General features: G+C 35.0%; 1 protein-coding gene across 5 annotated transcripts in view; it reads left to right on the top strand.

The window, feature by feature from the left end:
* CCDC91 (coiled-coil domain containing 91) overlaps window positions 1-23286 on the top strand; it is a 149878-nt gene that overhangs the window by 112136 nt on the left and 14456 nt on the right. For 4 of the 5 annotated variants that reach the window (XM_055712245.1, XM_055712247.1, XM_027815048.2 and 1 more), the window contains exon 12: window positions 2074-2187. In XM_055712245.1, the coding sequence (XP_055568220.1) occupies window positions 2074-2187 (114 nt within the window). Of the gene's footprint in view, window positions 1-2073; window positions 2294-23286 lie in introns of all 5 variants that reach the window. The other variant, XM_055712248.1, reaches the window with a different exon arrangement.

Here is a 23286-nt window from a genome sequence, read left to right as displayed (position 1 = left end):
CCCAGCAAAACCGACATATCTGCTACTGCAATTCCCGGAATAACTTTGTTAGACTTTGTAGGGTTTTGATAGGGTGGGAAATTGTTAATCTTTGGAAGAAAAAAAAATATTTTTTCAGGCTTGGACTATCATAACATTGCTGTTCATATTCAATATCTTGTGGATTCATACAAGAAGTTGTTGGTTTTTTGCTGCAATATTCCTATCCAGACAGACTATTGACAATGTAGTATCATGTCATGTGCTGGAGAACAACTTGCTTTTCAAAGGACTTTTTATCCAGTTTCTATGGCCTTTACCATATTGTTCAACTTTTAGTGGTAGTGTTTGCTTGCATTTCTCTTGAGAGGATACCCAACTATTATTTTCTGTTTTACTTATGTTTTTCAGTTATTTTCAGTTTTGCTTTTTTTTTTACTTACGTTTTTCCACCTTCTTGCAGAAACATTAGTGTGTCCAGTGTTTATGGAGATGATGGTGGTTCCATAAGGACACAGAAAAGCATTTTTCATTAAAAGGAAATGTTCTGTAACTTTGAGTGTGTAAAGGAGCACACAACTTGGCGGCACTGAGTTAAAAGAGATCCCTGCCATTAGATCAGTTTATTTTTAATACACTTGCAAAGTCTGAAAGAGGAGTAGTCCACTCATGCAGACTTTAACCATGTCTGCCTTCAGAAGTAGTTTGTAGTAGTTTATAACCACAGACATTATAATTTGAGGGTTACTATTTCCTGAAAAACCACTAGCATTGCAGTCTGTGGTTGCATTTCCTAGATAAAATTTAGTACTGCCACCTGATCCTTGTGTGGAAATAAAAGAATTTTCCTATAAAATTGCAAGCCATTATATGGCTTGCTTTTTTTTTTTTTTTTTTTAAATGCTGACTGGATTTCTCTGGTATATACAGTACACTGTGGGTTTTTTCTTTCTGTCTTCCTGCAGATACATATTTTGTAATTACCTGGTTGTGATTCCTAATATATGATTGAATGTGGTTTGTCAATTTAATACTTGACTATCTTATTTTTTATTAGGTATTCTCATCTTCTAACTGGTGTCAAGCACACTTACATGAAGTCCTATAAGGAAGCTAGCTTTGTGACTATAATGTAGTCCTTCAGCCCCTGATCAGACTTTTTTTTTTCGAAAAAAAAAAAAAAAGGAGGGGGAGGAGGAGGAGTTGTACATCAAGTACAATTTGTGGAGTACTCTTCCTCAGCTTCCTATGGGAAACTGGGCTTTCCCATTTGCTATATCTATTAAAATAACACTAAAAGCTTCAAATAATGCTGTATTCTTTTAAGCCAAAGATGAAATAAGGGCCAGTTTTTACCTTTGCAACCAAAATCTAAATTAGAATAAAGTTTAAAGGTAGATATAGCATAACAAGAAAGAGCAAAGAAAGAGATGAAGGAAAAGTGAGCACATATACTGACAGGAGGTACATGCAGCTGAGTCTTTAAAACAGTAGCAATAGGTAATACCAGAATTTATATAATCTTTATATCAGTTGATAATTTACTGTAATGACTGACAAAAAGAGCAAAGACAGACAGTGACTTTGAGAACTTAAGTGGAGAGACACTGGAACAGGCTTCCTAGAGAGGCGGTCGATGCCCCACGCCTGTCAGTGTTTAAGACTCGTTTAGACAATGTCCTTAATAACATGCTCTAACTTTTGGTGAGCGCTGAAGTGCTCAGGCAGTTGGACCAAATGATCATTGTAGGTCCCTTCTAACCGAAATAGTCTATTGTATTAATAGCAACTCGTATATCCCTGCTTCTGTTGGAGTGTAATACCTGTATTGCTTCCTTTTCTTCTGCTCTCAGGAAACATCATGTATCTATGAACATAGCTTTAAAGTGATTATTTTTCTCATCTTTAGGCCCTTCAGTGATTGAAGTACTGAATTTAAGAAAGGTTGTAAAGGTATTTCATACATTTCAGATAACTATAGTTGAGAAAGAAGTGTGGTCATGATAAAATTTTAGTAGGAGCGAAAGGGATGACCTGTATTACATTTGTGAAATACTTTTAATGTTTACACTTACATGTTTTCCTTTTAAAAAGGAAATTGTCAAGGAAGCATTAATGGAGGAGCAAAAAAGAAGTGAAAAGGCAATTGAAGAAGCAGTGAAAAAGACAAGAGAGGAACTGATGGAATATATTAAAGAGCAGAAAAGGGTGAGTTACCAGTGGCTAATGGGTTTCACTTCATGCAGTGAGAAATTCGTGAAGTTTATTAATCCTGCAACCTGTCTTAAAATGCACAAGAAAATGGAATCAGGAGGTATGTCTTCAGATTTATCACTCCTTTTTTTAAACAATTTGTTACTGTGATATATTTCTTCATATGTATTTATAGCATGTTAAGTTCATCACAAACAGAAAAGCAGAAATGAATACATGGAATGAAGTTTGCAGTATTTCTTACTGCAGTAACTTAAAGATGAGGTATAAATGCAGTCTGTCAAATTCAAATTATGGTCTGAGTTCAGTTCATTGAAAGCATTTCAGGATCAATAACAGATGCTGGGTTATGTTCACAAATAAGCTTTATTGTGCAGTTTGCATGCACACAGAGGTCATTAACTATTCCTCTCAACCCATATTATGTGACAGCCTGAAAGGGTATTGGTATTCTATTGACCATGATTTATAGCCAGTGGACTGGTCTTGTTATGAAATGTTGTAATGTTCTGAAACTTGATTTCAGGTATTCTGTCAATGCTATATACTTGCAGGTTATTGCTGCTGTATAAACAATAACATATAACTTAAAAGACAGTTCAATTCACTTTCAGTAGGAGAATTAAAAATTATCACACTTCTTCCCTTTGAAGCTCTTTAAAAAATTTCTTCCATATGGCAGTAGCAGCCTGACATCAAATTCAGTGATTTCAGTATTCTCAATAAACAAAATCACTAAGCTTGAATATAATTGGTATTGTTTCCTGAGAAGAAAGTAGAAATAATGTTTGACCTCTTTTATTCCCTGCTTTTATGGGCTGAATAATGTTTTGGGAAATAGGATTTAACTTCAAAAGTTTCACTGTACTACTGGTTAAGATTACTATTAGATGAGCTGTCTTCCATTAGGCTGTGCGTGGAGAAGTTTCCATTTATCAATATGGGGTCATATTGGAAAAAAACATTTAAATAGACAGTTAGGGCAAAACACAATCCATGAGGGTGTTTGTGCTTGTTTGTATCTGAAGTTGGTCATTTACAAAGGATAAGCTGTGGGGAAAGTGGAAATAGATCTACTATTAAAATAGCTTGCATCAGAAATAAATTGGTCGATAGGATCATTAATGAAGATCATCTAGTCCATCTAGTGCAGACTCATCACTGTTGACAGCTAGATGATGCCATTTGGAATTGACTGCAGGCACTTCAATAGCAACTCATCTGTCCTTAATCTCTTAGATTTCCATTTTCATCAGGAATGGAAACTTCCATTTTCTTTCCACCTACACACACAGAATTCATTGTCATTATTCCATTGCCTGACTACTGTAAATCTGTCTTGTCCTTGTGAATTTTGCACTAATCAGTGAAACAGTATCTTCAAAGACACAAAATCCTCTTTGGTGTATCTAGTAGGAGCATCGTTTCTGTTAATTTCATAGAGTTCTTGAATATCCAAGTATTTTAGTCAACTTTTTTTCCCATGTAAAGCAATTGACACACATCCATTCATTTAAAAAAATATATGTATGTAAGGAAGGATAACTTTTCCTGTTGTAAGATTTATAAAGTCTGTCTGTATTCAAGTTGAGAATGGAAGATGTTTCTCTTCCAAATCATTTGGATAATAGATTTTATATGATAACATAAGAGGCAGAGTAAATGGACATTGGTCAAAGCCCATGCACCTGTCAGAGTAATAAATATACTTTATGGACTATACTAAAAAGTAGCAGCTTAAGGAAGGAATTCCTAGAAAAAAACTCAGGGAAAGTGCCTCACTTTCCTAGCTGAGATTCAGTGATGTGTTTTTTTTTTCTTTGAGGGACACCCAGTTGCACACTTGCAAAGGTAGTGTACACCATATATGTTTCATAATTATTTTGAAAATAAGTTTGTAGAATCCCTCAAACCATAAGACATGAGCACAATGGTATTTAGTTAGCAGTGGTTAAGTGCTTCAGGAAAACACTCATAAACAGATTCTTATCCAGCTTATTCTGTAATACTACGAAGTACATTTCATCAATCATGGCAAATGTAGTATATACCTGTTTTCACAGTAGCTTGTAACTTTCTTAGTAATTTATTTGATTAAAACTTTCTTTTAGTAAAAGTATAATAGTTTTTATATCAGTTTAAGAAAATTAATTGCATATTTGGCCAGTTACATTATGAGCAATTAAAGCTGCATTTGTGCTTTGATTCTTAGAATATTTTCCATAACAGTTGAAAAAAATTGAATCCGGCAGTCCCACAAGTTTTGCAGTACATTATAAATGTAGTCCAGCATTATACTGTACTATATATAATAATGAATACTTACTTATAGTTAGAAAGAATTGATTGTGAATGAGCCTTTGAAAAAAACAGAATGATTTGATAATTATTTGTAGAAATAATTTGTGCCAACATAACGTATATATTGAAATTAAACCATAGAGATCAGTTGCAGTTCCAAAATTGGCTTCTGCTGTATTCTAGCTATGCTATCTTAAAATAGTTGTTACTTTTGAGAGCCAAAACACTATATGATTTAAATGTTTAGAGGCTTAACCATAAATCCAGCGTAACTGTTACCTGTCATATGCATTTTTTTTTTTCCATACCTAGAGTGGTTTCAGATCCACCATATTTCAAAGTATTTCACAGGAAAATAACTTGGGGTTAAACTAAGTAGTTTTACACATAATAGGTTTGACATTGTTACCCACAAGCTAGTCACCTTAAGTATCAGTGAAACAAAAAGTGATTTATAGTCTCTTTGTTCATATTTTTTCATGTGCAAAAAAGCAAATTTTTTGCCTTTTTTTTAATACTAAAAATGAGAGGTTGGTAAGATTAAAATTAAGAGGAGGAAATGCAAAGTAATGCAAACATATCATCATGCTAAAAATGCCCAACATACTTGCTCTGTATTCAAGCCAAGGTGTCTAAAGCTAGAGGAGAATTTGTGGGTGATTCTTCACCTTTGATTAAAGGACGCTGCAAGCTAAAACAAAAAAAACCTCTGATGGCAACATATATTTTCATGCAATAAATGACAGATGGGAAATGCATTATAGTTATGCCTTTTTCATACTGCAAATAAAATCCCACACTTTTAAAGCTGTATAGCACTTTATTTGCAACAATTTAATTTATATACTGTGATCTTTGTTTTATTTCCTCTGTTCTATATTGAATGAAAAGTTTTATATTAGAATATTTTTTTTATGTTGCCACAGATAACATCTTAAGAATGTGGATATATAAGGTGTGAAGGAAACACCTTGAAAAATTCTTCTAAGTTTGAATACACTTGCTAGAACTGTTAGCTAGACTTGCTTTCTCCAGCAAAGGTACATACATATTATGTCCAGAAAGTAATCTTATTATAAATTGCCTAAGAATATATTTGGCCATGTAGTATTGAGATGTCTGTGTTTGCATAGAAGTATCAGGAAGGCAAAATAATGCTTTACCTTCCTGCTGGTGGGGTGGGAAATGAGGGGAGAGAGGCGAAGTGTAGCACACAGGTACAAAGGAAATAGGCACTGAAGTACGATTAAATGGCATGCTACTACTTTCACTTTTGTCACAAAAATAAATGTTATTCTTGGTTTGTATCCAGTGCATAGATAAAGCACGGTATTGTGTGCCACCTATATCTGTGAGACATGGATGTAGAGGCAAGCAAAATCTTTCAGTTTGGTTGGAGTGAGTTGAGTACAGAGCAAGGAATGCTTGCCTATGGGCATCCAAAGTCTGTCCATTTTGATGTGAGCTCAAGATTCACTAACTTTTTTGTCAGTATTGTCTTTTCTTGCCTGGTGTCCATAATCCTGTAACTTCTGGCCCTACATTATGGTCTTTGGTCATCTGTCAGCTCTGAAAATGACCAGTACAGTGACAGACCCCAGCACATCAGGTGCCCCAAGATACAGTAAATCACAGGCCAGCCACTGAGGCTCACTGCGTAACTGGGAAGCGTTTACCAGCTTTTTGCATTAATTCTTGAAAAATTATTGTGTCTGTCTTTGTACTGCATGTATGTGAAGGGGTTCCCTGTAATTACGTGGAATCTCAGGGGGTTTTAAGGGTTAACATTTTTGTTTTGATAAAATATCACACTGATGTCTGTGCGTAGGCTCTTACATGTATGTGTCTATATACATTCATATTTGTGTTTATCACCTGGAGATCAGGGCAAGAAGTAGAGTCTAATGCCATGTGAACTATGGCCTAGTGTTAGAGTTCCCAAACTGCTGGCCTGAGGCAGAGCCATAGCAGCGCCCTGCCACTGACCTGTCGGGCGGTATTGCTTTTGTAATACTTCTGGTTACAGGCTTGATGAATGGGTACACACTGCTTGGCCAGGAACATAGACCAGCTAGGCCCATCCCTGCTCCGTCTGCATGGTTGTCATGTGGGCCTTTGGCCCGTTCACTGAACACTCTGCTTCAGTTTGCTAGCGCTGAATTTAATTATAAAAATCGCTTTGTCCCAAAGTGCAAGATTTGTAAGCAGTTTCAAGGAGCTTTCACGTTTGTTGTTGGCTCCTGTGTGCAATGCAATTACAAGATGGACTGAAATTTTGGAGATACATTGAAAGTATTCCAAATACGTGAGTGGAAGAACAAGAGAAGTACATTAGCGTCCTGTGTAATGCTTGGACGACACCTTTGCCCTAGTTGTTTGCTTCCACTGGGTCTCCTTGCACTGATCCAAGGTGTGGAGAAGACGAGGTGCAGCCTGCACCAGGCACAACAGCCCACAAAGCTGCAGGGTGGAAGACAGGAATTGTTATAAGGTAGTAAAGGTGAATTTTTTGAATCCTTTGGTCTGACAGAAGCCCAGCCAGCTGATTTACAGGAGTAATGGTTAATTTCTGAACAAGAAACAAGCTTGAATTAAATTGTAAAATAGCAGAAACGTAGTATCTGAATAAAATAAAGTCACTACTGGTGTCTATTAATCTCCCCTGCTTCTTAATCTTATTTTGAAGTAGTGTTAGTATTCCTAAAGGCTATGGTTTGGCCGTTTGTTTGTAGTCTCAATGTGAAACTACAGACCTTTCTTTTTATGCAATCGAGTTTACTGTCTGCTGTTCTATGAAGACAATTCCTGAAAGATATTTATATTTCAAATGACTGGCAGAGATGATCTTTTTTAAATTAATTTGCAGATAGAAAGCAAGAAAAGCAACTTAATAAAAACAATTTTAAAATAATTTTAAAAATTTGTGAAAAGATTGAATTCAGTCAGTATTGGTCTATTAAGTGTTTTCAAATTAAATTGAGATCTTCAATGCCAACAGCTAACAACTGAGGATTTATTTTTTTTATATATTTTCCCTAGGTAGTCACACAACTTTGTTTCTAGCAGGTGCAATGGTGCATGGATCCACCTGCACTCTAGCAGTAAAACGTACTGGAAGTAAAAATTTGCATATGAATTATAGAATATAATATTTCAATTGGAAGGGATCATCTAGTCCAACCAATCCCCTCTAGTCCAAGTGCCTGTACATTTAATTACAAATTTCTGTGAGGCTTTTTATACCGTAACTGCATATAGAATGAAGAAAATATGGGAATTTGGTATACTATTAATATTTACACTTATATCGTCTCTGTGTATTTTTTGTTTTTCTTTCCTGTTGATTGCATATATACTAGTATCATTAAACTTACTATGAACCAAAGGTCTGCTATACAGTAGCAAGGAAGAAACTCATGCTATATTTCCCTACAATAAATGAGAAAGAAAAGTAAATTACCAGTTACCGTTTGTTCTAGTTGTCCAAATGGACTATCCAGTGGAAAATATCGTTGTAGACCTGATCCTGCAAAAATATGTTTACATACTTTATTTTGTGCACTGTAATTGTTTCTGTTTACTTCACATGGCAGGAATTGTAAAATTTTGCCATAAAAATTATTTCAGTATCAGACAAAGAAAATCTAGAAGTGGTCTCACAATCAATTCACTGCTATATATTTAATATTTAAATTGCTGCTTTCAGTTCAATCTCAAACTATGAATGTAAACTTGGTGAGTTCTAGGAAAAGACCAGTTATAGTTTTCTATGCAGGTATATTACAATTATTGTTAAATTTATTATTTCTAAGGAGGATGTATCCCGTCTTAAGATTCACAACTGAAGTGCAAGAAGGCTTCATTTTTCTGGCAGTATTGTATATTTAAAAAAAACAAACAAGACCGCTTAAGTTGTTTCTCAAAATCAGGAAGTACCAAATAAGTCCAGTAAAAAAAGTCAGTGGTAAAACTATTGCCAGTATGTCTACTTTCCCCCCCCCCCCCCCCCACCACCACTACTACACATTCCTGATGAAGAGTAGTAAACTTAAAATCTTGTAGGGGAGCAGAGGGAACTTCAAAATATGGAGTTTGATTTTTAAGGTCAAATTCAAACCATCTATTCTGACAGGTATGAAGTACATGTTCTGAAACAGTCCTGCATGTCAGGGTTCAAAAAATAACTTAAAAGTTTCTGTCACAGTCTCTCATTAGTCCTTCATCAGTGAGAACTGAAGCAAGAGTGCATAGCTTAGATATATACCACAAATATTACCCCAGCAATTTAGTAATTATTGACTAAAATACAGTATTTCACAAGTCCAGGGTTTGTTTAATAAACATACAGTGATGGTTGTGGGGGTTCTGTTCATTTTGTGTCAGATTCTCTGATTTTGCACATTGGCTGCTGAAAGCACTTTTATTTATAATTAGATTTTCTGGAATAGGAAGGTTATAAGACTGTAATGGACTTCTGGGTTATCTAAATCAATCTTTTGCCATTATATATAATTCCTTTCCCAAGTGGTCATAGAAGTGTCATTTTCAAGCACTTAGAGTAATCCTTTCCCAATTTATGGCATGAGCTGTATTAGTAATCAGTCAGTTCATGAATTTGCCATTCAGATGGAGATACAGTAGGGGCCAGGATGATCCTTGGCAGTGTGGGTCTTCTTTTGCCTAACTTCTTTCCTAGCCTAGTCCTCTGGTCACAAGGTCACTTTTCACTTCTGCTTCTTTACTGCTTTCTTCAGTAGAGGGTTATACAGTCCTATCACTGCAGGTACTGCTTTCCAAATAGTATTTCTGTCCATTGTGTATATCTGTAAAAGTATTAGGAAACAAAATAATACTGTAGCAATGATTTTGTGTTAGTTTGTTCTGCATCCATACAGAGCAATTAAAATGTGGTCACAAATTTGAGAAGTTTTTGCCCTTCTAATTCTTGTTCTCTCTGTACCGTGGCATTAGTGTAATTGTTCGTTATTTTTGCATATGGAATTGTTTGGGAATTCTTTCATCTATGAAGAGTTTTATAACCCTTTTTGTGTAAGGCGCTTTATCCAGTATCCCTGTAAATAAACGGTAAAAGTTCCATCTGATTTTAGTGTGACTACAAGTGCCTCAAAAATTTCAGCTTTATCCTGGAATGTAGAACTTTAATTGAATTTTCCTATTTATTTTGCAGGCATTATTACCCTTTCAGTTATCTGTTTGGTGGGTTTTACTGTGGGGTCATTTGACATTTTAAATAATTTAATTACTTGGATATATTTTTTTTCTCTTTATGGTTACTTATACTAGATCTTGTTCAAGGCATTTATGCACTGTTGCTTAATATTTTTTTCTCCATTCCTGTGGATGACTTTTTAATATATACAGTGCTATACATTTTGTGTTTTAAAAGAATGATTTGCAGTAGTGTCAAATAAATAATTTAATTCAGTTCTGAAAATGTGACTGTACATTAATATGGAATAGATTAGATCCAGTGTGATCAGAAATATCATCTTGGTGCAGAAATTTTTATTTCCTGTAGTTTTTCAGATTTCTTTCATATGACATTTTCTACCAACTTTTCATGTTATTTAGTCTAGAATATTCTGTTCCAATATCTACATTTTCTAGGAGAATTTTATTGAGAGAAATTTGATAAATTAGAATGGGTATATAGATCTACTGGATCTGCTGTCTTGGACACTAAAGGTTGAAATAAGTAGAAGTAAGAGCATGAAGATGTGTTGTGCTGAGCATCTGACAACCACAATTAGTTTTTTATGGTTAAGATTTAAAATGCAAATGATTAATCTTTAAAGTACCAGTATTTTGCCAGAAACATAAAGAGCTAGTTTTATAAAAACTGAATCATGCACTAGGGCAACATTGTTAAATATTTAACGTAACTGAAGCCAATCTCAAAAATAATAGCAGATCCTGTCCTTCAATGTATTTTACTCCCCAGGTTGTTTAGTCCCTGTTATTTAATCCCTCAACAATTTTAGTCCCCAACTCCATGGATAAAGCTGGCTTTCAGAGAATGTTCAAGTAGAAAATTAATTAAATTACATTCTAGCATTAAGTTAACTGTGAATGATTTTTAATCTTTCCCTTGCCTTCAACATACCGACCATATACTAAGGAATTTAGCGTTTACAAATTTGCAGCATCTCTTTGTTATGGATATTTTGTTCTGTTTCCTCTTTTTCTACGTCATGAGAGGAACTTGATTTAGTTTTATTTAATATTCAAAATGCTCAAATTCTCATTCACTTCATTTTGGTACCTGTTGGATCATTTTAACCAACATGGCTGCTGCAGAGAAGAATAAGCAGAAACATGAGGTGTTCAGTGAAAAAAAAAAATCACTTAAAACTAGAATATGAGTGGTTTTTTGAAGACAGGTTGAAAATTAACTGCTACCATTTCTGTTTCTTAAAATATGGAAATACTAGGTATATCTCAGTTTCTTTATAAAGTGTTAATAAAGCAATTATTGCTTGATACTGATTTTTACATTTAAAGATACACTATCAGAATTAACATTGTTGCATTGATAATTCATAACTCTTACAACATTTGTGGTACTTCCAGCATATTTATAACTTTTTTCCTATCTTAATTGGAAGACATTGTTTGAATACTTCAGAGGGGATTACTTTGAAATGGATGTGTGGTACTTGCAAAGATGCAAGTTAGTATTTTGCATTATTTTCAATTTTATTGGAATTTCTTCTTTAAAAAAAAAAAAGTATCATCAAAGTATCATCACTTGGTTTTGTTTTCTGCATACATCATGAAAAGACAGTACATAAGAGAGTGTCCTGGGTTTTCCCCTCACTTTGTATTTGACCTGATCTTTTGTGCAGTTGAAACAATTACTTAAGTTATAATTTTTTTTAGTTGCTTTGTGGACAGGGTTGACTTTTCCTTCATCGTGTCGATGGGTTTTTTTTAGCTATCATATTGTAAAAATGTTCACCAGAAGTCTCAAAACTGTTATCTTGTAACTTGGACAGTACAAGAGTGTTCTGATCACACAATTCATTCTGTTTGCATGCATGCGTTTCAACGCTGCATCATACAATTAATTCATGAAGTCTTGCACTTAACAATGCGTAAAATATTTTATTAGTGGTCTAGTGAATACAGTTAGAATATGTCACCTGCAAAACAAGCAGGAAGATACACTTTTTCCCATAATATGGAATTCCTTTCCACCAGATGTAGACACTAAAAGCCTAAAGGATTCTTAAAAAAAAAAAAAAAAAAAAAAGCCTAATTTATTGGAAGAAATTTCCATCAAGAGCTGTTAAATGCAAACATACTTTGCTCTGGCTAAGATAGAAACTGCATCAGTGCATGCTTCTCCTGTTACACAATTTTCTAGGTGCTTGCTGTTTGCCTCTGGTAAAAGACAGACGCTGTGCTAGGTGGACATCGGTCTGACATGTAATGACATGTTGCATACAGCCAATTCTTATGTTCTTGTTATGAAAACAATTTGAACAGTGGATAAAAATAATTTACACAACTGTATCTCTTTTTTTAAAAAAAGCAAGGTAATGTCTGTAAGAAATGCCAAATCCACTGACTCTCTGCTACATCATGGGGAAGTACAAGGGGAGGCACTTCATTGTTTTCCATTTTCTCAAGAGGACCAGTGAAGAAGCAGCAGCTACCACATTTGTAGGACCTACCTGTGGCTCTTGTACCATTTGTTGCCTCAGTACTAAATATGGACGTTTCTGGTTGAAGTTCTTATTTTGGCATATGTGCAATCAACTCTTCTGTGTCTACCAGAAAAGGGAAAATAACCCCACCACATTTGTGGAAAGTGATAGGATGGAAAAAATTAAATTGCGACTCAAGGTCTAATTCCAAATATTTCTGTGGTTAATTGTCTCAGGACTTGGAGAACCAAGCTCTTAATAAGTCCGTTATGCTTCCATGTCATGAAGTAATAGATACATGTACTTCATTAAGACTTTTTAAAAATTAAATTATGAAATTAAAACCTGGTACTTAGAACCTACTTGTAATATGCATGCTTTTGGCACGTCATCCATGGCAGGAGAGTGAAATGTTACTGTAAAGCATTTCTGTAATCATTTTTTGGGAATGAAAACAAATAACACTGTCAAAAGCTTATCAGTTTGACAACCTGTTTTAGATACTGTATTTTACTGGAATACATTTTTTAGTGAAACATACATCTTGTTAGCAATGTAAATGAGATTTACTTTGAAAAATAAGATAATATATGAACAACTCTGTGAGCCTCTGTTTGGAAGGATTACCGTAAGTGTTCCCACAAATTCAGTAATTTTACTGTCCATATACTCTGTGTATTTTAAGTGGAAGAGACAGAGCCATAGCAAGATTAGATGAATAAATGCACTTGGTTTTATTCCAAGTGGTCAGCCTCACCACTGTCGTCTTTTTTTTTTTGTCTAGCAGCTGCAGCAGCAAATAGAGTTTGCTGTAGTGTTATCCCTGTCTTGTTCTCTGTTCATGCTACCCATGCTGTGGGTACCACAAGCTATGTAGCTGTTGTGTGTTGCACAATTTTTATTCACGGAAAATAATGAGGATTTTTTTTAGGGAAAAAAATATGTCCCAGGAGACATTTTCAAAATTACTTTCATTATAAGCTTATAGCCACAACTGAAAAAATGCAGTTCCTTTCTGAGGTGCGAAAGTTGCAGAAAAGGCACCCTTACTCAGAGGAAGATACACAGTGCTGCATTGAGCTTTCCTTAGAAAGAACAAGGAAAAGAAATAAAAGAAGTGAAATTATTTTATTATGGCAGCAGAAGATGGACTCAAGGAATATTTATGATCCTAAAGGATGTCTTCCCCCTGGAGAGCAGTCACTCAAGGAATCTGTTCCTATAGGCTCCTAACTCAGAACATCAGATCTTTTAAATATTAGTGATTTCAAACTGCTGTGTAATCCTGACTTGAGCAAGTACATGTCTGTTTGTCAGAGGAGACATTTATTCAGAGCTAGAATGCCATCCAGAATGTTCAGGCTGACTTTTGGTCCCCCCTGATTTCTAGCGTTCTGTTGCATGAAAAAGTTCTAGGATATCACCATCATACTTGCCTCCTGCCTGTTTTGTGTATGCCTGCCTCTCTGCCAGTGGCTGCCTCAGAGTGAGTAAGGTCTCACAGCTTCTACGGTACCTGACTTGTCGAGGAAGATGTAGAGCTGGAAGAGGAGGAATTTAACTCGTGTGTTGTACGGCAGCTAGCCACTCTTTTAACTCATGCTGAACTGAGGAAAGTAAGACAATTCCCCTTCCAGTCTCCTATTGTTCCTTCAATCATATGTTCAGTAAGTGAAAAGGAGACAAACTGGAGGAATAGCATAGTGTTTGGAGTTGTTTTTTACAAATGCACTTCATTTTTTAGTCACCTTAGGGGTTATTTACAAGTAGATATGAAACTTTCAGACAGAAATGTGATTTTTCATGTTGACAGTGTCCTGGTAAACTGTCCAGAAACTGGGGAAGGCTGAAGTCAATAAAAATAAAAACCAGCATATTACCAGGTGTCTTCTAAATTCTAATGATCAAAGCAGGTAATTGGTCACTACTGTATCTCAAACTACGATCTGTTTCCAATTATTTGTTGTTGGAAAGGTCAGGAAATTATTTGCTCTGCTTCATATTTTTGTTCAGACTTGGACAGTGTTCAGGCTGCTTCTAACATAGTCTGCAAATGTCATTTGCCTTTTGTTAAAAACTAGGAATTTTTAACTCTTAAAATCACGCAAATGTTAGGAAGGTTTGTGGAATGGCGGTCTACAAATGTATTCTGTTCTCCAATTCCAGTATTTTTGTTGTCAGTTCTACAGATTGAAAGTTGTTTATAAATGTCATAGTTCAGTAATTTACTGCCTATTCATTGCTGTTGAGTGCTTAAAAAAATATTCATTCAATATGTTATAGTTTGCATATTTATAGCAGACAAAAATGTAGTGGGATGCATGGGAGGTTACCTCTGTGGGGTGTTGGTATGTGCTAGGGCAGTCTTACCATACTTACCATATAACTAGAAGAACTGGAAATATTTTTGCTCTTTTCCAAAAAAGACTTGGAATATTTGGAAAATACTAGAGTTTATCTTATTAATACACATTTATAGAGGGGCAGTTGATCTTGGGCTGTACCTTAAAGTGCAAGTCATACATTTTCCCAGTTTTTTTCAGCTTATTCTGAAAAGAAACAAGTATTTAATACTTGGAGAGGGAGTTGTGCATATAATTCTGTGCACAGATGAATTTTAGTCACAACGATTTTGAGGGAAGAAAAATACTGATCAAGTTATACCCAAGACAGCAGGAAATATCTGTAAATCAGATTAATGCCTCTCATTTCCTCCATGGCTGTTCTTGTGTATCAGTGTGACTTTTAATAATGTATTACATTTCTGGAGTATATTTTTGATGTTTATTTTGTCTGAAGAAAACAACTAGATCTTTGTTTTGGCCTTTGAGTAGTCTTCTATCTGGTACACTGGTTGTTGGGTTTGGTTATGGTACGAAATCCCATTTCAGTTTTTTTGAAGTTCCGTGTGTAACATTTCTTTATTACATAGGCTCATACAGGTCTGATTTGTTTTGAATGCACTTCTAGAACTGATTTTATTTTATTTTTCTTACTTTTGATTTTGTAGATCAGCTACAAAGCCTGTAAAATCTATCTTGAAAGCACTTCTGGCAGTATAGGTTGTGGAAGATGATGTATGTTACAATTGCTATAACCATCATTATCTACCTGGATTTTTTCCTAATATGTGAAGTATTTTCTTTGCAGTGTTTACAGAGAATATCTTTATTATATTCTTTCAAATCAGGAATACGTGGGTGGCTGGATATTCCGCAAAGCTATCTGCTTTCTCACCTCCCATCACTTGGCTATTGGTAGAGTCATATGCTTCTAAAAGAGAGGGTAATAATAGTTTATGTTCAAAACTTGTTTGCTGGCACCACAGATAATTCTTTTTATTGATTGTAGATCACAATTTATTTTTTTTTTAAATATGGAGTTCTAGAGGAGTCTAGTGTTGAGAAGTACCTAATATTTTCAAAACAAAACTGAATTATTGTATAAAAAATAATCTAAATCCAAGGATCAATTACATAGTTTTATTAATGATTCTCAGGTATACTGTTAACATCATGTAACTGTTCTAAAATCTGATTAAGGTTATTATAGCAGGTAATTCTATTAGTAATGTGTCTTATTTTTACTGCTTAACACACAGAATTTCCCCAACAAATAAAATTGTCTGACAGTGCAGAAATGAGAATGAACAAGAAGGAATAGGATTTCTTCATAAAAGCAATAAAGGAAACAGACAAACTAAGAGTATTAAAGATCATAGAAATGGATGCAGACAAACTCTCCATGCAGAGAAGTTACCATGTATCTAGTGTTCAGACCAAGATTTCCAGTTGAGATTTCAGTTTCTGAAGTCAGAAACTTGGTTAAATGTTTATCTTTGTTAACAGTTAACAAAAAGAATTGGGCCTTTTTCTAAAAGTGATGTTTGTTGCTGTCCTGAATCATCAGTCAGTTGAAAAAAGCATGGTCTATTAAGATTAGTGATACGCTAAAGAATGTATAAACTTTAGTCTAATGTCAAACATGAATGGCCAGATATTGTCATCGTTATGTCAATCATAATCTTGTTTTAGGTTTATACCTTTTTCTTCTATCGCAAAAAGTAACTTCCTCTGTGGGTTAGGGTTACTTTATGTGGCTTTTATTTAACAATTGTCCAACAAAGCAAGACAGTGAATATTTTTCTGCCTTTATTATGTAAAATTTGCCCATCTTTGGGGTTCCTTTTACTATAAAACAAGTTATTACAAGTATTTTCAATTCTTATTTTGTATTTTTAGCTTTATTTAGACTCAGGACTAAAGAATTAACCAAAGTAAATTCACTTTTATTAGTACAGTAAAATAATAAAAATGGAAAAAGGTAATGAAAGGACTTAAAACTGAAAAGAAGGGCTGGTATTTCTCCTGATAGTAAACAAATGACACCTTACACACAAATCACTCTCAAAATAATCTTCAGAGATGTTAAGTATGAATGCCAGCTCATTCATTATTTGTAAATTGGATTTTCAAATTTGCTTACCTCCTGTCTCAGTTGATACTCCCTGGAGGAGTGGCTCTTCCTTATCAGCACATTTTACTAATACTGGCACAGACCAGAGTTTGTTAGGGAATATTCTAAGGACTAAGCTGTATTTTGAAATAACATTTATCAGTTAAAAAAAAATAAAAAATAATTTGAGATAGTGTAGATGATAACATTTTTACAAGACATCTCAAACTTTTATAGAAAGAGGTAGTTTTGAAAGATATGGAGAAGGATTCCTCTGTCTACAAGGTTCATAATCCTTTAATATTTTAAGAGAATCTTTTGTGATGAGAACTAGTATGTTGCATTCAGTTATTGAAAGTAAAGACTGCAAAAGAATACTTGAAGTTCAGGGTGAATGTTCACAACTGGCTTTACCCACCCTGTTGAGGAGAGGCAGCAAATTCCTTTGGGTTATTCAAATTGGCTGAGGACCTGTCTGTAATTCAGTACTAAAGGGTGGCCATGTGAGAAGATACGTGGCCTCTATATAGTCGCTCTGTTACTTATCCATCAAAATCACCACAGAAAATGGTCAATGAAGTTTTTCTTAAACAAATCAGACTAAAAGCACTCTTTATATATCTTAGTGCTGCAGTTGAAATATTTTAGTTCTTCACAATACTGGCAAAAATGCCTTAGTTAGCATATAGATCATATAGTCTTAATAACGACCTTGTAGTTTATAAAGCTGTGTATGGTAAGCATTAGATTAAATTAATGGGAATTTTCAGCACAGTAGAAGAGAAACAAGGTATCTGTCTGGCAGCTGAAACTGTGATTGTAAAAAGTAATTTGAAAACAATATTACAACCAAAAAACACCTCCAAACATCATTTTAATAGAAAATAACAGTGGCTTATTGGGCCCTGTTATCAGACAGATAAAATTCTATGTTCTTTCTTGTTATTGATGTTTAATTTTCTACTTTCAAAGGTGATATTATTTCTCTAGAAGAATCTATATATGTAAGTGGTGTTTCTGTCATTGAGGAAATGTCATGAGGCTGGAACTTTTTTCATCTCGGCCATACATCAGTCTTCAAGTTTATTGTCATAATTGTTGCACATTGCAATTAAAACTTTTGTATTATTTTTATAGCATTTTGGCTTTCTCTCCAACTGAGAGTTGACATAAGTTCAGCTATTCCTTATCTTTATTTTGTCTTTCCTGAAATTGTAAAACTGGTTGCTTTTTAAATGTTTATGATACAGGTAATATCTTTCAGCTTTATTTAGTTGTGAATCACCTTCTGTCATTGACTGCACCTTTGCTTTCCTCTCTGTGCTTCTATACGTGCATGATGGAATCTAGTTTGTGATACATCTATTGGCAGTAACCATTGCAACTCAGCAAAATCTCCTTTTGAAATCTAAATCCTAATGTAGCTTTAAATACATAATTACATGGTAAGAGCTCAGATTCTTGGGGTGTTAATCATGTTTAGATTATAAATCAATTATTTTACTTTATTTATGTTGCTTAAACTTCTCAACTGTGCCCATCCAGTCTTTTTTTTTTCTTTTTTCTTTTTTACTTTTAAGTAAACTTGCATATTTATTCACTATTTCTAAGAAAGTATATATTTATACAACTGGCTGGCATAATGATGAATGGAAGTAAAAGAAGAAACCCTTTGCCTGCCTTTCAGAAATGTACTGTTTGTGAATGTGAAATTATGTGCGTTAAAAGGCTTCTAAAATAACTACTAATTTAATGGATTGAACAGAAAAAAGATGTTACCATAAACTACTACTTCAGTAACTTCAGTAACTAGACTGTACATATATAATCTGAAGATTTTCAAAAGATGTAGTTGACTTTATGGTTTCAAGAAGAGTGCTGATGCGGTTCATGTTGAGTGCTGATGTGCTTGCACAGTTAAAAAGCGTTTGGTGCCAATCCTTTTCAGCTGTAGTTTAGAGCAGTATTAAGGATCCAGCACTCTGCCTTCTTTCCTATTCCTTCAGGAAGGGCATAATAAACCAGAAAAAAAAAAAAATCCAGGAAGTTTGCAAATACAAGTTGGGGGTTTCTACACAGTCATGTAGGCTGGGCCATGAATTAACACCTACTTTGTCACTTTGTCACTCATATTGCGGAGGTGATTTTAATGATTACTTTTCAAAATGAAGACAAAAAACTCCTCATGGAGTCCACTTGGTATATTGGGTAGAAGTCTGGAGTATGTCATAATCTCATATTCTTCAAGTGACCACTGTGCGTCAGCAGTGGAATGAGTCTAGTCAAGAGTCCTGGCACACGTTTTCTCTGTCTCCTTGGTAAAATGGTAACTTCACATTCTTCAAATTTTCCATTTCTCCCATGGCAGGTAAGCTATCTTTAATCACTGTTTTGAGTCACAGTAGCAATCTACTCTTTAAATCAGATTAATTTGCCACCCAGATTCCCATCTGGGAGAAGTGTGTTAGAGCAGTGGTTATGGAAGATGCTCCATACCTCCCATGTCAATCTGGATAGCAATTTTTCTCATATAGGGCGTAGTATCTGTGTGTCATGTGACATTACAGAAGCTGGGGGGTAGGATAGGCAGGGCTGACGATTCCCATCTTGGGCAAGAGATCCTAATTCCTTACCTGGGACAGAGGATAAATCTTACATTTCAGCTGGTACTCTCAGTCCATCTGCATTGTAAGATTACAGGAGGCTACTGCTAGTCTCAGAAGACAGAGAGGGGAAAATTTAATAGCTGGAGCAGCACACTCTCACCTGGAATACAGTGTATTTAGGGAAAAAAAGGTAGGAATAAGAGAGAGAACTTAAAACAGATGCTGGTATGATATGTTTCAGTAACAGAGTTATGATGTTAGTATCTTTTATCACTGCACATAGAAAGGACCCTTCTTGAAAAACTTGTGTTACAGATCGGTGACTTTCATTTATTGATCCATTTGTGTCAATTCTCTTGCAAAATCATGCATCAAAACCAGAGAATTTATTTTTCAACATTTGTAGGTAAAACTTATGCCCTTCAGTGTTAGCCAGTTGTCAGAATTTTGATCTGTTGTCATTTTGCAAGTATACTTGATTTCAAGCATCAACCACAGCTTTCTTCTCAAAGTTTATTATTTGAAGACAAGTGCAAGTGGGAGAGGTTATGAAAATCAATTTCTTTTAAGTTATTAATCTCAAATGAGTGATTTTTTTAAAAAAAATACTTGCTATATTTTAATATGACTTAGAACAAAATAGGGTGTCATTACCATTCTTGTTCCTGAATGTTTGGCTTGGCATTTGATGCAAGGCCTCAATTGCAGGCTAAAGTGCCAGCAGCTGAAGCTGAAAACAAGACTGCGGTGGGCAAACTCAAGATTTAATTTCAGAAAGAGTGTTTATATTTTCCCTGGGGCCACATTAATGAGAGTTCAAACCCTAAATGTTACCACCAACACATTTTAACAGACCAGTTTCCCAGTTTTTAAAGTGTGGTGTCACCTTGAGTATTTTTCTTTTAACTTTTCCCCCCTTCTTCTGACTTTAAAAGAAAAGCAATAAAGCTGTATCATTTTTGGCTGAATTCAATGTCATGTTTGGGGAACATAAAGTTCTGTGTAATGCAACAAAGTCACACTTAAAAACATTCAATCCTATCTTCTGTTTCTGCATCAACTATTTGAATAATTCAGCTTTGTTACCAATGCAAAAGTTCACGTTACCACAAAAGACACCACTGTCTGGCATGTGCGTATGTGTTGTAGGGGTCCACATCTTGATGTCCTGAATCAGCCTGATGTCAGAACATCTGTGCCATGCCTAGGATGAACTTGTGACCAACAGGTCAGTGCCAAGAGAGACAGTAGTGATGGGGTCACTGAGAGTTCCTTAGCTCAGTTTCCTGCTCCGTCAGCTGGGCCTGTTTTGTGGCTTTAATAGGATTAAAGAAACATTTACATTGAGGCTTTAGGAGCATTTTCACACTGCTCCTTTACCCAACTCAAAGAGCAGTATAAGTCCAAAGGATTAAGTAAGGGATTTATGTAAAGTTGTAGTGTAAGATGAGTTGGTGCACCTGGCTCTCCTTTTTCTTCTCTGTGAATAAGGCGTACTGAAGCAGTGTACAGCATGTGATCCAGAAACGAGCTTAACATTTTGTCCTGAACTTTTAAGTCTCTATAAGCTTTGAAATGATTGTTTCTAAACAGTAAAATGAAATAGTAGTTTCTGATGGATGAATATACTATTTCAATCTGTAGGTCCTATTAGACATTTCTCTTCAGAGGGTCTTATTGCATTTTCCTCCCACTTTTCAATACTGAAATGTGCGTTTAAGAGAATTTTAATTTCCTGGAAATTATAGGGCTTTGTCTTTAACAATGGAAGGGGGTGGTGTGGTGAGTGGGGTGAATACAATTCTCTGCCACATACTTGGGCTCATTAAAATCCAAAGGAAGTTATTAAATAACCAAAATCATAATTTTCAAACTCCTCGAGTAATCTTCTGTGCTGATGAGAGCATTTTAGTTGAAACTCATACATAACCTATTGTATGTGTTGTGCAATTACATTAGAGTAAAATTGCCAGAGCTTGAAATTCTTTAACTTAAACTGTTTCATATATCCTTTTGTGCCTCACTGTATAAATCTACAAAGACCAAGATTATGCCTGTACTCTTTAGTCAGGCGAGGTTCCAGTTGAAACTGAATTCAAGTGGTTTTATTGCTGAGAAAATATTGTGCCATCAAAGCCAAAAGGGGAAAAAATAACAGGACGAATTATAAAGTTCAGCAGTGAGACGGCTGGTTACTATACTACTTCAAAACTATTCTTGTGATTTAAATGTATGGTGTTTTTAATCCAGTGTGCATCTTTGGATTAAAACTGGAGGTATTTCAACTTTGGAATTGGTCTGCAATCACATAATCATTCAACCTGCTCTGTGGATACAGACGGTTCCCATTAATAAAGATTTGCAGTGCACACTGTACTAATGTCACCCAGATGTGTTCATCAGTGGATAGTGGCAGTGGTTTTCACATCATTAGGTGATTAAGTAACACCTGAGGTCCAGGGAAATGCACCATCTGTCATCTAGGGTCCCTCTTTTCTGCATGTATTTGATAAAGAAGCAGAAGAGGCTTCCCCATTTCTTTCTGTTGTTCATTAGGAAGGCTGTGTGTGACAGGAGGAACTGACGCATCCTTACACACCTCCTGTCCCCAGCAAATGAGGCTCTCCTGTATTATTTCTGATTCATCCTTCAGAGTTATAATTGAACAATATTTTATACTGTACTTCTGGGAATCTGAGAATCATAACCAGGTCATTTCTTTTGAGATTGGTTATTTTGCATTCTGTACAACTTTCTCAAAATCTCTTTTGAGATTAAGTAGAGAAAAAATCCCAAATTCTTAATCAGATGTGTGGAATTACTCATTTTTAATGCAACTCCTGACTTGTCATAGGCATGAAGCATCGTGAAGCTTTAAATTGACTAAGAGGAGCTAATAAAAACAAACAAACAAACAAAAAAAGAAAAACCTACGGATCCTTGTGGATGAATGAACAAGAATACCCTATTTTACCATTCTAGTGAGAAAGTTAGGTCAGCTGAGTTTTGAAAGTTAGACATTTAGTATTCTATTAGACTGAATGAGTAAATGCTTTGAGGAGGAACACTTGGTGAATATTTTGTAATTCCTATTAAAATAAAATTTTTATTAGTTTGCTCTTTTTCTTTCAAATTCATCTATATAGTTGTAACTAAATTTATATTCCAATTATTTGCATGTCACTGGCATCTTTTGTTTCAGAATTTTCGAGTATATATAACTAGGTATTTTGTTAACACAGCAGCAGTTATAAATTTTTAAGTCAGCGTACTCCACATTACTTTGTACTAGGTGCAAAGTTTAATCAGTTCAATATGATCAACTTGGATTAATTAAAGCTCAGCAAATCATCTGCCATTTTGTTTTCTTAGTCATAGGCCAGCTTCTTGGCTTTTTGTAAGTCCCTGTTGTACCATTCTCTCGGCACCAAGGGGATCCTAAAGTCTTAGAAAGATTATGATGGACGTGCTCAGCAAAGGCATTTTGGCATGCATCTGCAAGGCTGTCACATTGCCAGAGAGAAGAGGCAATTGTTCCCCTCTGACGTTACTGTGAGTTCTCAGTGTAAAGATCAGAAGTTGGATCAAGGTCTGTTCCATCCCTAGATTTCTGTGATACCATTTTAATTACATTAGAGTTGAGCCCCGAAGAGGCATGGGTAGAATACAGAAGGTCCTTTTTTCCATTGTGTTTCCGTGGTACATAAGGACACTCTTGTGGTCTCCAGATTTATGCTATGAAGATCCAGAACTCACATACATCTTAATTAAAATAAATAAATAAAAAAAATCACAACAGCAGCAGAAAGTTGTGGTCTGTAGAACTTCTCTGTCCACATACCAGATAGGATAAGCTTATAGTAAACAGTTTCTCTTGGCTGTACAGTTTTGAGAGGGAATTAATTTTTACTTTTGTTCACTGCACAAATAAAATGAATACATAACTTTGTGCATAAGGATGTTTTTTTCTGTTAGTAAATGTCTTTTGCTACAGCTGAGGAATACTCAGAGTTCAGTGTTTGTTTGGGGTTTTTTTTATACAGCTTCTCATATACACCCAA

The sequence above is a fragment of the Falco cherrug genome, chromosome 5, assembly GCF_023634085.1.
Source record: "Falco cherrug isolate bFalChe1 chromosome 5, bFalChe1.pri, whole genome shotgun sequence".
NCBI lineage: Eukaryota > Metazoa > Chordata > Aves > Falconiformes > Falconidae > Falco > Falco cherrug.
The sequence above is the reverse complement of the archived record's forward strand: the minus strand, read 5'-3'. Positions and strand labels throughout refer to the sequence as shown.